General features: G+C 45.3%; 1 protein-coding gene across 1 annotated transcript in view; it reads right to left on the bottom strand.

Moving 5' to 3' along the window:
* The window catches only part of FGF12 (fibroblast growth factor 12), a 218,459-nt gene extending 204,181 nt beyond the window's left edge, over positions 1 to 14,278 (bottom strand). The window contains exons 1-2 of the mRNA XM_033068850.2: positions 14,201 to 14,278; positions 13,951 to 14,091 (exon numbers count right to left, since the gene is read on the bottom strand). Of these exons, the coding sequence (XP_032924741.1) occupies positions 13,951 to 13,963 (13 nt within the window). The 5' untranslated portion in view covers positions 13,964 to 14,091; positions 14,201 to 14,278. The remainder of the gene's footprint in view (positions 1 to 13,950; positions 14,092 to 14,200) is intronic.
* Positions 14,279 to 14,666: the final 388 nt, after the last annotated feature.

Raw genomic sequence — 14,666 nt, 5'->3', positions numbered from 1 at the left:
GCTGTTCTAGTTGTTCTATTGCTGTGCCAGTTCTATGGCACAGGTGGGAGTGCCAGGACAGGTGTGACTGCAGAAGTCAAAGGGAACATGACAAGACAAATACAGGAAAAGCACCCACTCATACAGATGGGCCTCTCACTGGCAAATGTACACTTCTCTGTATCTATTAGTGGTGTGCCCCTGGCAGGGTTTGGTGAGATGGACTCACTGACCTCTCTGAACAGTCCCAAGTATATCCACCACCCACAGAAACAGCCAACTAGTACCTGAGACACCTCAAAATTAAAGCAGCACAACTCTCCTTCCCCTTGCTTCATAGAAAGGTGATTAAAAATTGCCACCTGTCAGAAGCACACATGTCCACACAGAGCCCTGACTATTTACCTCCAGTAAAGAGCCATAAGGAAGGAAAAAAATTATCTAAAGAAGAATGTTCTTTCACATAATTTTACCTTTTATATTACTGTAAATATTTGTCTTTGAAGATCTTTTTCTTCATGAAAAATTAGATTTACTGTGCATGGAACCTTTACAGATTATGAAGACAAACCAACTATACTATTTTAAACTTAAAATACTGGCACTATAATAATTTCATAAAACATGTAGATTTTTAAATAAGGAGTGATTATATACACAATCCATAACATTTTCATAGTTCTATAAAAACTGTCTGATATTTTAAAGTAGTGTTTTATATAAGAGAACTCTCTTTTATCCTGAAGGATTTCAGTCCCACCAGGAAGGGCCTATCAATCTGCTCTTTCTAGTAGGAAAATATTAGCAATATCTTTCACACAGAAGTCTCGTGTATCCTGAAAAGCAGTGCAAACAAATGAACAAGTCCTTCAGTGCTGGTTAATGGAAACATCCCCCATGCAGGACAAACCGTGAAGAGGGCAGTGACGCACGCAGGCGTTTGATCACACGCACTCGGAACTTCATTTACCATTCAAGAGAATTTTCATCCACCAGGCTCGCAGCAAACCAGCTATAAAGCAATTATGGGATTGCTATCTTCTGCCATCCCAATGACTGCAAGACTGTACAGCAGGTATTGGAGCTGGCAGCACAGGAGGAGAAAATGGTATTATGAAATACCAGGTGATTAGCAATTGTAACAGAAATGGGAGAACTACGTAGACTGCTACTTCTGTCCCTTCATCTGTGTTTCTCTAAGGGTGTCCTTCTGTGAGAGCCCAGAAGAGCCCAGAGAACACAGCACACTTACTGGAACACTTCTCAGACCCCATGGTTTCCTAGCGCCTCTGCATCACCACCTTTACCAGGGACAAGAGGCACAGCAGGGGCGTTACCACTCCCATGAGACCCACATCAGGGGACAGCCTAAACATACAGGTCTTGACAATAGCTAAGAGAAAAACCCACAGAACACAAGATGTTACAACAGTGATCACCTGAAAGGAAACAAATGACAGAACAGATATTTCCTTGTGTCCTTGTCAATCCTGTCAAAAGGTCAGATGCACATAAATCCTTCTACAATCTTCAGCCACCATTTGGGCTGCTGCAGCACTGAGGCAATGTCTCCAGGCCCAAACTGTGATCTTACCCACAGTTACTAAACACTGGTGCTCCATTGCTGAAATGGTGAAAAGCTATTGGGATTCATCATCCAAAAAACAACCAGTAAACTTCACCTCTGCTAGTCATGGTAGCAGCTGGCATGGGATACATCTCTCCAGTACAAACTGATCCGAGATGTTCCAGAGAAGAGTTGGGAGCTATGAACTCCAGAGAAAGGCATAGAGGGAAGCTAGCATCACCCCACCAGGCTGGGGGTGCACATGTGCTTTATTAGTATAGCTCAACACCTTTTGGATTATCAGGAGAAAACAAAACATCCGTGCCCTGGTTTCAGGGTTGCGTTATCCACCAATCTCCATTCCACTGAGCAGCACAGAAGATTTGAAAGCAATTTCAGCACTTAAAATTCAGAGGTAGGATTTAACCCAGGAGTCCTGCTGCTCTGTACCGTCCTCTTCCTCATCACCATAAAGATGATTTTCCCAAAGCTCCCCGAGCTCTCTGGCCAAAAACACAACATCAAGAGCTGGATCCAGCCACTCCCAGATTGGAAATGCTACCCAGACAAGGTCTCAGATCAGCACTGATGTGGCACTAAAACCACATTGAGTTCCTAATACTAGTCCTACATAAGGTAATTAAGACCTCAACCCATCAACATGAGCACACTACTGTCCAGACAGCCTCACACTTAAGTCCAGAGCCAGAGTCCCCACCCACAGTAACTCCACTAACCAGAGAGTTCTGCAGAATTCTTTCTTTACAGAGTACAGACACAAGGGGCTATATCTAGGTGATTGAAAAACTGGTGTATTGAACTTGGCACAGCTGTGTGAAGCTCTGGCTCTCCATCCTCACACTTTTTTGCCAGCATGGGTTGAGCTGAGAGCCAAGGGGTTTCTTTTCCAGAGGAGCAGGAGCTGATTTATTGCCTCATGTAGCTGTAATTAGCCCCTCCAGGAACAGAACTGACAGTCCAATATGTCTTTCAGCAAAAAAGAAGGATCCAATATCAGACCCATCCAGGTTTGTCTTATATCAAGGAAGTTCACTGAGTTCACTGCCCATGCTGTGATATTTCTGGATTGCTCCATCATTATATGGGGTCATAATTAGAGACGAGCTGATTGTATTTTCCCCTCAAGGAGGTACATGAGCTCTTCAATTCATTACACTAGGGGCATTCAGCAGTCATTGGCTGATAGCCACCTTGGTCACTATTTCTGGGACCAAGCAGCACCACTATGAATATATGGAGTTCATAGCCACCAGTGCCAGCTGGGGCTGTGCTGGGACATGGGTGAAAGCCACATAGTTCGTAAAGACAGCACAACGTGGTCTGAAAGGTGCTTTTCTGGTAAAGCTACAAGATAATCTATCCAGAAGAGGTCACATCTTCCTGGAACTAAACAGTTTCACATGGCCTTGCATGACATTTGAGCCAATAACCATTGGCAAGGAATGGGCAGAATATTTGCAGCTGGTATCTTCTGCACAGAAATGTGTGATATAGTCAGTTGTAACACTTGCAATTTAGTGATCAGTTCTGTTGAATTGTCCTGAGATATCCTAGGGAAGAAGCAAGTTTTAAAGATTTTAAGAACTCATTGCTGTTTATTAATAGTCTTAATAACCACAACATAACAGAAAATAATAATATTTTCCCCAAAGGAAATTATTTCAAAACAACTTCAAATTAAGATGTTACTTAGAACTGAAATTCAGCATTTTTGAATAGAAGAATAAACAGGCTTTTCTGTGATGTATCTCTCCTTTCTGGCAAACAGCACTGTGTCTCTTTCACAAGGGAAGTTGAAATGGAAACCTAGAAAGAACCATTTTTCCCAACAACTTAAGTTCCATACTTCAACAGATAGAAGATGTGTAAAGTTGATTAGGGAAATAGTACAAAAGCTAAAAACAGTGATAAAGCTTTATGGTCCATATGTACCTTCACCTGGAAAGGCCTTAAAAGCATCCCACAAAATCCCCAATCCCTCAGAAATCTGTAAGAGTTGGCTACTGTGATATCTACTTCCAAAAACAGCACACAGCAAAACTGTTTAGCTTATAAACATGAGTTTACTCTCAGCTGTGCTGTTTATACTACCACAGGTGTTGACAAACTCTTGTGGATTCAAGGCAGGATCCATCAGAAAGCGCAGATCCAGGAAGCCATCAACTGGCCTGGGTGGGAAGGGAAATACTCAGTTCAATCCAGTTCAGCACTGAAATTTCAGAAAATTGGATTTTCTGCAAAACAGATCTGATTTTTGGGCAGCTCTATTGCAAAGAGAAGGGAGAAGAGGCAGATGCTTAACTTCAGTGTTCCTAACAGACAGACAACAGCCCAAACTGTCCCGCCTTAAGCTCTGCTAGAACACAGACTCCCCCCAAGGCTGACATCCCAGACACTGAGGAGAGGGACTGTCCATAGGCAGGGAAAGCTCAAAGTCCTCACTCCTGTGAGGAGACAGGATGGGACCCAAGCACGTCTGCTGAGTGCCATGGGCAGGCTCCAAGGCAAAGCCCAGAACTGATGGGAAGGTACCAGCAGGGACTGAAGTGGGACATATCCACCTACATGGTCCTAATCTTCTCCAAGCCAATTGCCCACCACAGCTACTTTCAAGATCAGCTGGAGCCACAGTCAGGACATGCTCTGTTTGGTTTGGATTGCCAAATCACCAGGCAGATTCTGGGTAACAAAGCTGACTTCAGGAACACAAAAGCAGCAAGGCAGCTGTGCACTAGCCCTACCCTTGAGATTACTAAGCATAAAACTCATGCCTCACATGAGCATAAATGCATTTCAGTGGTGGTGGTGCAAGCCATAAGAGTGCTGAGATTCAGCGAGACTCTTCTGGACTCACTGTTCCTGAAAGCCTTTAAATAAGAAAGGAGCTGCCTGTGTTTTCATACATACAGCAGCATGTCTGTAATGGGCCATCCATCCAAAAATTCCCACTGTTTGGCTGACTAGCACAGCACAGAGCACTCCTTGCACTAGAAGATCCCTTGCATGCAAAGCTCAGCATCAGCCTCAATGCCCTGTTCTCAATTTCACAGATAGCAGAGCATGAGGCTAAATTCTGCACTCAGATCTGCTGTCATCATCCTTAGGGCGGTGCCACAGAGGGGACAATTTAACCAAAACCAGTATTTTCTTACTATAAATAATTGAGATTTTAAACACACTGTTCTTTGTCTCTGTACACTGCCCACAGCTATGTGCTTTAGTATGTCAGGCTTGTCCTCACTATTTCTGGGAACCTTCTAATCAAAGGAGGTGGGAAATTCATCTATAGTGCCTTTATTTCCCTTTTTTGTAGAAGTAAACAAAAAAGTCCCACAAAGCCTTGCTATTCCAGGACATTGGTATTTTTTGAGAGGGGAATGCACCAAAAGCACCATTTAGGTCTGAGAGCCTGGAATGCATGTAACTGAGAGATGAATCCTGCAAGTAAAACTGACAGGTAAATCTAGATATCTGGCACAATGTTTAGTAGCAATGGCAGAGACAAGTCTCAGCACAGAGCCACTTGTTGTAAGTATAATCCATAGTCATTTTTAAGATGGGTTGGATAATCTGAAGTTACCATACAGAAATTTTGATAGCAGCTGCTAACACAAATCCCTCAAGGCCATATAATTTGTACCAATAAAGTAAATTGCCTTCAAAGTGGCAGGAAGAAAGTGAAAGGTATATAAGCCACAAAACTTTGTTATTTTACCATCCCCTTGAACCATTACAATATGACTTCTTTAATCCTTTACTACTTCTTCAATAGTTAATAACCAAGGTCTAAAGGTAGTTAAATATGTCTTACACCATATAATCAATATTATTTTTTTTTGTTTTCAGTTCAGTAAGGCATTAGAGACTTGATCTTTGCCTACTGACCAAATGGGGCATTTACCTACACCAGCGCAAATCAAGAGCAGCTCCACATACTTAATTTAAAATCCTAGCTGGAAGAGGAGACTCAAGACAGTAATTTTTAAACTTCTCTGCTGATTCCCCCAGCACTTCTCATATTGCAACAAAATGGTTATAATTTGCAATATGATATTTCTCCACTGGGGCACACTGATAGGAATAAAAAGTTTAAAAATTAACAGATGACTTTGTCAATGCAATTATTTGATAATGTATGGCACCGGTTAACAGGCAGTCTCAGAATACCAGGAGCACTGGTCAATACTAAAAGGGAATATGAATTCAAGACCAGAAAATATCTCAAAAGCTCAGATTCAGCCTTCAAAGAGATCAGATAAGCTGGAAATATTATAAAAAGCAGGTCTTGCTGAGGAGGCTTATTCTACTGTCAACCCAGTTATGCTGCAATGGCTTGTTAGTATCAAATTAGGAAATCCAAGTCTCCCTTCATGTATAATTAACTTTTTTTCCCCTCCATTTACTAGAAGGTGCTGGATTCTACATTTTTCCTCATTTTGTTGGCATTACTTCTGTTCCTCTGTCACTTACAGTATGGTAGAGCCACTAGCATGTATAAGACTAAATTCAGGGCTACTCTAAAAGGGCAGAGAAATGCACATTTCTGCATCATAGCTAGCACAGTGTGGGCAAAGATTCTCAAGCAGAGCATTAATTCATACAGTATGCCTTCTCCAATAATTTCAGAAAACTAAACTGAATCTCAAAATAATATCTATGATGAAACAATAATTCTGAATACATAGAATATTTTGGTGTTTGTCTCTTATCTTTCTAAAGCCACTGCTGCAAAATATTAACAAGTTTCATACTCACTGAAGTACTCCCCCAAAATATACATTCAGAACTGCACATCAATAAAAGATGAAGCTCTGAGGACTGTCCTTCAAAGAAGAACTTTCACTCTGCTCAATTTCATACAGGTTTGATCTTCCAAACTGCACAGACATCTGTAATTCCACTCCAACCCAAACAAATCACAGCCACACAAATCACAGCCAAACAACCACCACCACATCTGGATCCTGCTCTTCAATGCCCCAAGTAATGATAAACACAGAAGTGAGAAGGAAATAGAGACCAGTGTGCCAATGGGAGGGAGGAAGAGGTGAGGTCCAGAATCTGGAACCAGAGAGCTCAAACTCCTCAGTAGGGTTGTGTCAGAGATCATCAACAACTGGAAGGGCCCTCAGGGTCTCCAGTTCCACATTTGCTTGCACAGTGACTATCACTACGCTTAAGCACACTCACCCTAGCAATAAACTTGTCTGCCTGGACTTGGAGAGAAAAATAAACAATGATAGCACTTTGTATTGAAGTGAGCATTGCATGCAACTCCCAGTGACCAGATGGGCCTCTTCGTCCTGAAGAAGCCTTCCTGTTTGTCAGCCTCTTTTGGAAATAGCATTAAATGCTAGCAAAGTGTTTTTGCATTAATAATATATTCTCAGTGTCTGAGAAGGAAGGCAACTTTCCCTCATTATACCAATAAGACATTCAGCACTTCCGGAGAATTTATAAAGAAATTCCAAGTAGCTACATTCAGCAAATTAACTTTACCTATTGAAGGCTGATGGCAGATAAAGCCAGCCTTAAGCCAGCCTCCAGTTCTGAAACACAGAAGGAAGAAGCACAGCTCAAGGAAAAAAAAAAAAAAAAGAAGAAAAAAACAACAAAAAAACCCCAGTTTTCCAAATTAGAAATGCTGTTCCATGCTTCCCTGATTTCTTGCTTTGCACATGCTATTAAAAATAGCAGGCAGAAACGCCTTACTTGTCCAAGTGCACATCCTGCTGCACACACAGCCTCCCTCGGCCACGGCGCAGGACTGCTTTACGGAGCAGCCATCATCTCCAGCCACAAGATCTCTACTGAAACATGACGACACCAAAAATGGTTTAATTCAATCTGAAGAAAAAAGCCACGGCTTTCAATGTGCATCCCCACATAAGGATCAAATCATAAGGTTCACCCAAACCTGAGACTTGGGAGCAGAAACTCAATGAATTAGCCTGATGATTTGTAGTCTTATTGACTCTAAAGAGCACTTCGAAAAAGTAGGGATATAGGAGTTATATTAAAAGGAAACATCCTTGTATCACTGACAGGAAAATAGTCAACTTTTTCTTCAATCATTTTAAGCATAACAGCATTATTAAGGTCTTTATACTTTGAGTGAAAGCATTAATTACTATACCCATCAGGAATGTTTTTCATTGTCAAATTGCCTTTTACCATGCTAATAAACACCATGATTTGCATGTAAAAATTAATAATGTTACCTCATTTATAGGTCAAAACACACAGACTAAAATAGTTTCTGCAATTCTCCCTAAATAACTAGCTCTTGCATATCAAGTTTTATGGCACATTAGAAATGAGTGCAATTCAGACAAGATTTGAATAGCTGAGTAGATAGAGAGGGAAAGATAAAAGCAAATAAGAAAAATCTTGTGGTAAGCTAAGCCTTAAAAAAAAGCTTGCAAAAAAAAATTTTTTTTTAAATTTCTGGACCCCATGTGACCTAGGGATAAAACAGCTGTATGCAGGTCATTACACAAAGTATCCACAGATTATGCCTCCAACCACTCACTCTGTGTATAAATGGTATGTCAGAACAACTGAATGCATTTTAAAAAAATCATGTGCAGTAACTCTCCTATTTCATTCAGTCGAAATGCAACATCCACAGCTCCCATGTAACTTGTGAAAATGGGTTGAAGGATTTGGCTATTTTCATAAGAGCCTGATGACCAAGCCCTGCATCAACATTTGTAAGATTTAAGACTATTATTAGGATCGTCTTCCCAACCTTTGTTTAGTAACATGATGGGTTTGATGGTATGGAGGACTGTGAGCATGGCCATTTACTCTTCCCTCTTAATAACCTGCTTGAGCACATTTGAGTCTTGTTAGGACACAGATGCTTCCTGGGGTATCACATCAACTTCTCTCAGCATCACAAAGGCTTGGATCACCCTTCTCATACAGAAGTTGCAGATGCCCACCCACAGTATCTCAGCAGCTACCAAATATTGGTTAATAAAAGCATTGGACTGCTACCTGCTCTTCTAGGTGGCAGCAAATAGCCAAGGTTGGCTCATTTTGCAAGAGCCACACAGCAACCCAAGCTCTTATCTTTGAGCCCTCCCAGGACAGTCATATTGCTCTGAGTTTAATGTGATTTCTAAAGTAATGGGAACAGACATTTCTTTCCCTTTCTGAAATGCATTAAAGAAAAGCAAGACTGCAGTGCTAACTTAGTGCCTGACACTCCTCTTTTAGTGGAGACTGAGTGAAGCACAGCACCAAAGTGATCTCTCACAGCACCCCACTCCAGCCTCAGGGATAAGGTGTTAAGGTCAGGCAATCAAAGTGCTCCCCTACTATACAGAAAGCTGGTACCTACATTGAAATGCACAGCCTGGGGCATGGAGGAGATAGCAAAAAAAAGATCAGGCCATTTATTTACCTCCCCAAATATGCTCCCCTGTGTCAAACTTCAAGCAGCCAGTTTGAGAACTGCTGGCCTCAGTGACATGCCCTGGATCTCCTACACCACATCACTGTGAAAGGCTGAGAACATGGAGCTGCCTCCTCTGCAGAAAATGTACTGCTCAAACAAGCCTGGGACTACCTTGATAGAGTATTCCCCGAAAAAGAAAACACTTTTGTAACAAAAGCAACTGTGCCACTATTTTGTTGCATTACAAGCGAGCATCTAAGATGGCTTGTGTGACCAGACTTTCCCAAAGCATCTGCACCACTCCAGCACATGTGTGACAGTATGTGCTGCAGACTCCCCTCTAACAAACACAGGCTGTGTCAGGGAGGTCTATGATGGGGTACAGTTTGACGTCAGCATCTCAGACAGCATCAGGACATGAACTATGTCTTGGATCTTCAAGATCTTTCCTTTGATTGCTGAAGAAAGCCACAAAGGTGAGAACAGTGCACAGTAACCTCCAGAACTGCGTGTTCTCACTTGCCACCCTCTCTCACCTTGTCCACAAAGTCTGTCTTCAATCCTAGCATTCACCAGCTCTTGTTGGGTTTTGATCACAAGTTCTTCAAGGTGAAGATCCTGTCCTTTAAGGCGTAGCATGCAGGCAGCTGCACAGAGGAAGCAGCCCCACAATGCTGGGCTGGCCAAGGAGGCTTCAGAGCACCTCTGGTGGGACAAGATGGATCAAACCACTCTTCCCATTCTCACATCCACAAGACAGCACAATGCAAAGACCTCAGACCTGTTTGTCAGTACCAGGAAGGGGAACTCTGTGCCCTGAGTAAATGGGACCTTACTGCTTAAGACCTTCCACTTAAAGGCCTGAACATCCCATGTCTATGAAAAGCAGTATTGTGGCTTTTCTACAAAGCAAAAATTTTGCTCCCAGCTTTGCAACTGGGAAGAAAACAGGACTCAGGTGGCACTACTGTGGCAGCATCTGCCTAGGACAGTCACACTGCAGAGATGTCCTCTGCAGACACCTCCTCAAAGCCCTACTGCTTTGGGACCCTGAGCAGAAGAGAGCTGTAAGGCCAGATTCCCCAGCTTCTCCCACACAGCCTTCTGAGCATGAGGATGAGTGTCCTGTGGGAAGACCTGCTGCATGGAGAATGTCTCTCCAACGGGGCAGCACCATGGCTCAGGGGACTGACAAGCGCATCTCCACATCTCTGCTAACATGCCCTAGCTTTGCTGTCCCCATGGACCAGCTGACAAGAACAAGTCCTGCTGTATTTCCTAGCTAACAGCATGCATCCTATGCTGAAAGCAGCCTGCCCTGCACCCAGGCAGTGAAACCACCAGTGCCCAGCACTGAGCTCCAGGGATAGCAAAAACTGGCTGGGCCCCTGAAGAAGGTTCAGGCAAGCAGCCTGCCCCTGCCCCCACTACAGCATTTACACATCAAGACCCCAGTGCCCACCTCAGGCAAGATATAGGCAGTAATCTCTGTTTTCTAGCAGTGAAGGGAAAAGTAATTTCTCTATTTTCAGGAGTACAGAAAAGGATATCACACCTTCAGAGGAAGGGAGCTCTCCCTGCAGCAAGGCTAGCCTGCAGTCCCTCTCTACCCTATCCAGAAGCCATGGGATCCATTCCACATCGTGCAGCTTGACTCTAGTTTGGCTGATTTATTTTCCAGCCTCCAAGTCTGAACATCACTGCATGATGTTCCTTCCTCTGCTAAGCATCTTTCTAACTGAGACTGAAGAATCTGGCAAGTGACCAAGTATTCTTTAACCTCCACATTAACTATTGTTAGCTTTGGCAAAGCCCAGCTCCCGGGATGCCTGGTGTGGTATCGCTTACTGCTGCAGCCCACAGGAACTGCTGTAGTGGAGAGATTCAGAGCACAGGGATCAGGTAGCAGATGCAACACAGAGTTCTCACCCACAGTGCCCTCCATCCCCCCACTGCCTAATGAGCTTTGGGAACAGCTACAACTTTTAAGCTCCTTACTTCTGCAAAAGGTTTGGAGACAGCGAATGTGCAGTACAAAGTCAGTCAGAGAAGCTGCAAGTTAGATGAGGCCAAGTGCTACTTTTAGATCGCCAAGATGTGTTGGTAACATTGCAGCTCCATAGAGTGTTATTTATCTTTTCGGCATGGTGAGGAGCTAGAGATGTTTGGCTCTAGCCAGCTTTGTCTGCTGGAAGATGGCACAGGCTGCACCACCTCCTCAACCCTCAACAGAACCCTCCTGGCTTGTACTCTTACTGCTACAGTCCTAACAGAAAAGTCCTTAGTCCCACATCCCACTGCACAAAAACTAGGATGTGTCTTTCTCCCCTCATTCTTGTGAATAGTTCTAACCAGTGAAATCAGCTATGGCTGCTTTGAGCAGAGCCAGAGATTGTTCTGTAGCCCATTTTTACAGCAGACTGCAGGCTTTGCAAAGCACCAGCTCCAGCCATATTCAGACAACCAAGCTCTAGTGATGGAAAATCCTATGCAGAAATGTCCACAGTATTCATCAGGGATAGCTGAATTCAGGGACCAGACGGCAGGTTTTCTTAAACAGACTTTATGTTGCTTAATATAGCACACACTCTTCCCCAGTATCTGCACAACACTGAGTTGGAGATGTTCTGAGATTTGCACTGAAGAAGAGTGGAGGGGTGGGAGAAAGGCTGCAGGAGGAAGCATTTAAAAAGAAAGATGACTTTGGAGAAACATCATCTGCAAGCAACAATCTAACAGAGGACTCGCAATGCAGAGGCCTGGTTAGTAATGAAAACAAAACGCAAACCAGTGCCTAGTCAGGCAATGCAGTTGCAAATCCATCCAGGATTAGTCTCCAAAGCTGAAGATGTGAAGAATTTAGCCTGGCTCATACCTTACTCTGAGGATATGTCCTGCACTGTGCCTCATTGTACACCTACACAAAACTGCTCCACGAGACCTGTGCACCACAGGCCTTCTCATGCCACTCCAACACTATCCAAGTCACAAAAAATACTTCAGTGCCAACACAGCTGGATCCCTGCTGTGAAAAGGCTTCCTTTGCCTTCTCATTTCTTCATTGAGATGCCAAAGTCTCTTGTGTATTTCCTTTAAGGTCATCCCTGTTTTGGACCTGTCCCATTTTGGTACCTTGATTTCTACTGGATTTGCTCTCAACAGCCCTTCTTTTTACATAGCTAGAGGAAACCCAAAGAGTAGCTGTTCTCTTCCTCTACCCCATGAAGGAAAATATCTAGCAACAGCAAACTGCTCAGAATTTTTTTGCATAAAAACAAGTAGGGACCCTTGGGATTGCCTCATTCCCACTATCCCTTCCACCGAAGTCAAGCACTTGGAAACATGCTGTGGAGCTCATCTTGCAACTAATAAACACAAGTACCAGCAGCCCCAAAATCTGCCTCAGACACACTCTGCCAATTCAAGCACAACTGCAGCATACCAGTCACTCTTTGCACAGGACAGGAGTTGGGCAAACCTCCTTCTGGAGGTGCTTTGGCCACCAGCTATCTGGACCCTTGTTCTATTGCAGATGTTTCCTTCCTGCTCCCTGCACAACTCCTCCAGCTGCACGAGCTCCATCTGAAGTTCCACAGAGAGCCTTTGCCTGCCCGTGTAGGTGTGATAAGGCACACAGTGTGTTATACTGAAGTCACAGTCCCTTTGTTTCACATCAAGGCAAGTACCAACAGGACATTCAAAAGGCAAAGGTGGCCCATCTCAGGTTAACTGCAAAAACAGCACGGATAGTAAAAAAGTATCTTTAAGGCTAACATGATTGCTGTGAGCTTTTTAATTTAAGTAAAGTCTTTGCAGATACGCCTCCTTAAGAGGTACTTACCTGTCCTCAAGCCCTGGTATGTCTATTGATCACTGCCCACAAGAAACTGTACTTTATAGGACATACTGCCTCCTTATGATCGAAATAGCTTCCTTCCTTAATCAGCATATAATCAGATATTCCCACACAGGAGAACTATAGCCCTGATTGACAAGATAGTTACAAAAATAAACCTGGGGTTTAAATATAGCTTGTTCGTCTCCCTGGAAGGTATATAGTATTGTGTTATACAAGTCTACCATAATTTCACTTGAATTAATATAGTCCATACTGCCCCACTGCCTCGATCTCTATCAGTTAAACTGCTCGCCGATTTGTGTTATACGGGAGAGTGGCTGCTACGTTGGGTGGGAATGGCAACTCGCCTTTCCTCTGCATGGACTGACTTACCATCAGTATTTCACTGGCAATTAACACGTACAGGTTTTGAGTTCATGTACCAGTTGAATGTGTAATTGCCAATGCAATTGTAAAGGTGGATGGATAAATAAGTGTGCAGGACCGCACGGCTATGTATGGAAATAAAATGTATATGCTCAACCTGAAGGGATATACGTGGATGAGATATCTCTGTACGCAAACACACAAGCTAGCCAGGCAAGATTTAATTATCTCCTCTTTCTAATGTGGACAGTTCAATAGCACAATACTCATTGCGTTTCTTCCAATCTATCAGGATGTTCTGATGTATTAAATATGCAATATAACGAGGGCAGAGCTCTGTAGCCCTGATCTTGTTTCAGAAAAAAAAAAAGAAAAATGAGATTTTTTTTTCTTTTTAAACGCATTCTAATCATAAAATGCTTTTCATCTGTTAAAAAACTCCCCATTGCTGACTGGCTAAAAAACACGGGACAGACCTCATATTTATTATGCAAATCCTTAGCATTAAGAAAACAAATCACCAACTAACATCTGTCTCACCCTAAAGGAAAATAAATTAAAAAAGCAGCCACCCTTCCCCTGAGTCCCCCGGCAGCGGGCCGAGCAGCCCGCGGGCTCGGCAGGGACGCGCCTCCCGCCCGCTCCCCGCCGGTGCTGCAATGTCCCCAGCACAGCGGCAGCCTCGGCCGCCCGGCCCCGCACCAGCCCGGCCACTGCGGTCCTTGCGCCGCCGCCCCCCCGCGCCCGACCCACCTTTCCCTTCCATCGCGGAGCCTTGCGAGTGCCGGCAAGTTGCGGGAAGACGCGCACCCTCCTCAGCCGAGAGCCCGGCGGGCAGAGCCGGCGGCCGCTGCCTCGCTCCGCGGTGGGGACGGCGCTGTCACAGCCCCGGAGCTGCAAGCAAGCAAGCGGCGGGGGGGGGGACGGCGTGAGCCGCCGGGCCCCCCGCAGCCCCGCGGCTCGGGGCGCGGAGCGGGGCGCGGCGCGGGGGGAGCGGCGTTACCTGGGGCCGGCGGGAGCTGTCCCTGGCCGAGCGGTGCTGCGGGGGCGAGTGGCTCCGCGGCCCGCCGCGCTGCCTGGCACCGCCCGCATGCGCGCCCCGCCCGCGCCCCGCCCCCGCACCGCGGCACCGCCGGGCCCGGTGCGGGATCCGCTCGGCACCGGGCACCGGGCTCGGCTCCGGCCGCGCCGCCCCGTCCCGCCAGCGGCAGCGCTCGGTGCTCAGCGCTCAGCTCAGCACGGACAGCGCCCGCCGGGCCGGGCCGGGCCGGGACCCCGCAGCCTCGCTCCGCACGGCCCCGCGCTGCAGGAGCGCGGCCGGTCCCGCAGGTGCGCCCCGCAAACCCCAGAGCACGAGTCCCGCGCCGGGCGGCTCGGGGAGATCGCTCCGCTCGCCCCCAGCCTCCCCGGATCCTGCGCGCCACAACGAGCCCACCTGCAGACTCGGAGAGGATCTCTCAGGAGATGCC

Source organism: Catharus ustulatus, chromosome 10 (genome assembly GCF_009819885.2).
Source record: "Catharus ustulatus isolate bCatUst1 chromosome 10, bCatUst1.pri.v2, whole genome shotgun sequence".
Lineage (NCBI taxonomy): Eukaryota > Metazoa > Chordata > Aves > Passeriformes > Turdidae > Catharus > Catharus ustulatus.
This window is presented reverse-complemented; position numbering and strand designations above follow the sequence as displayed.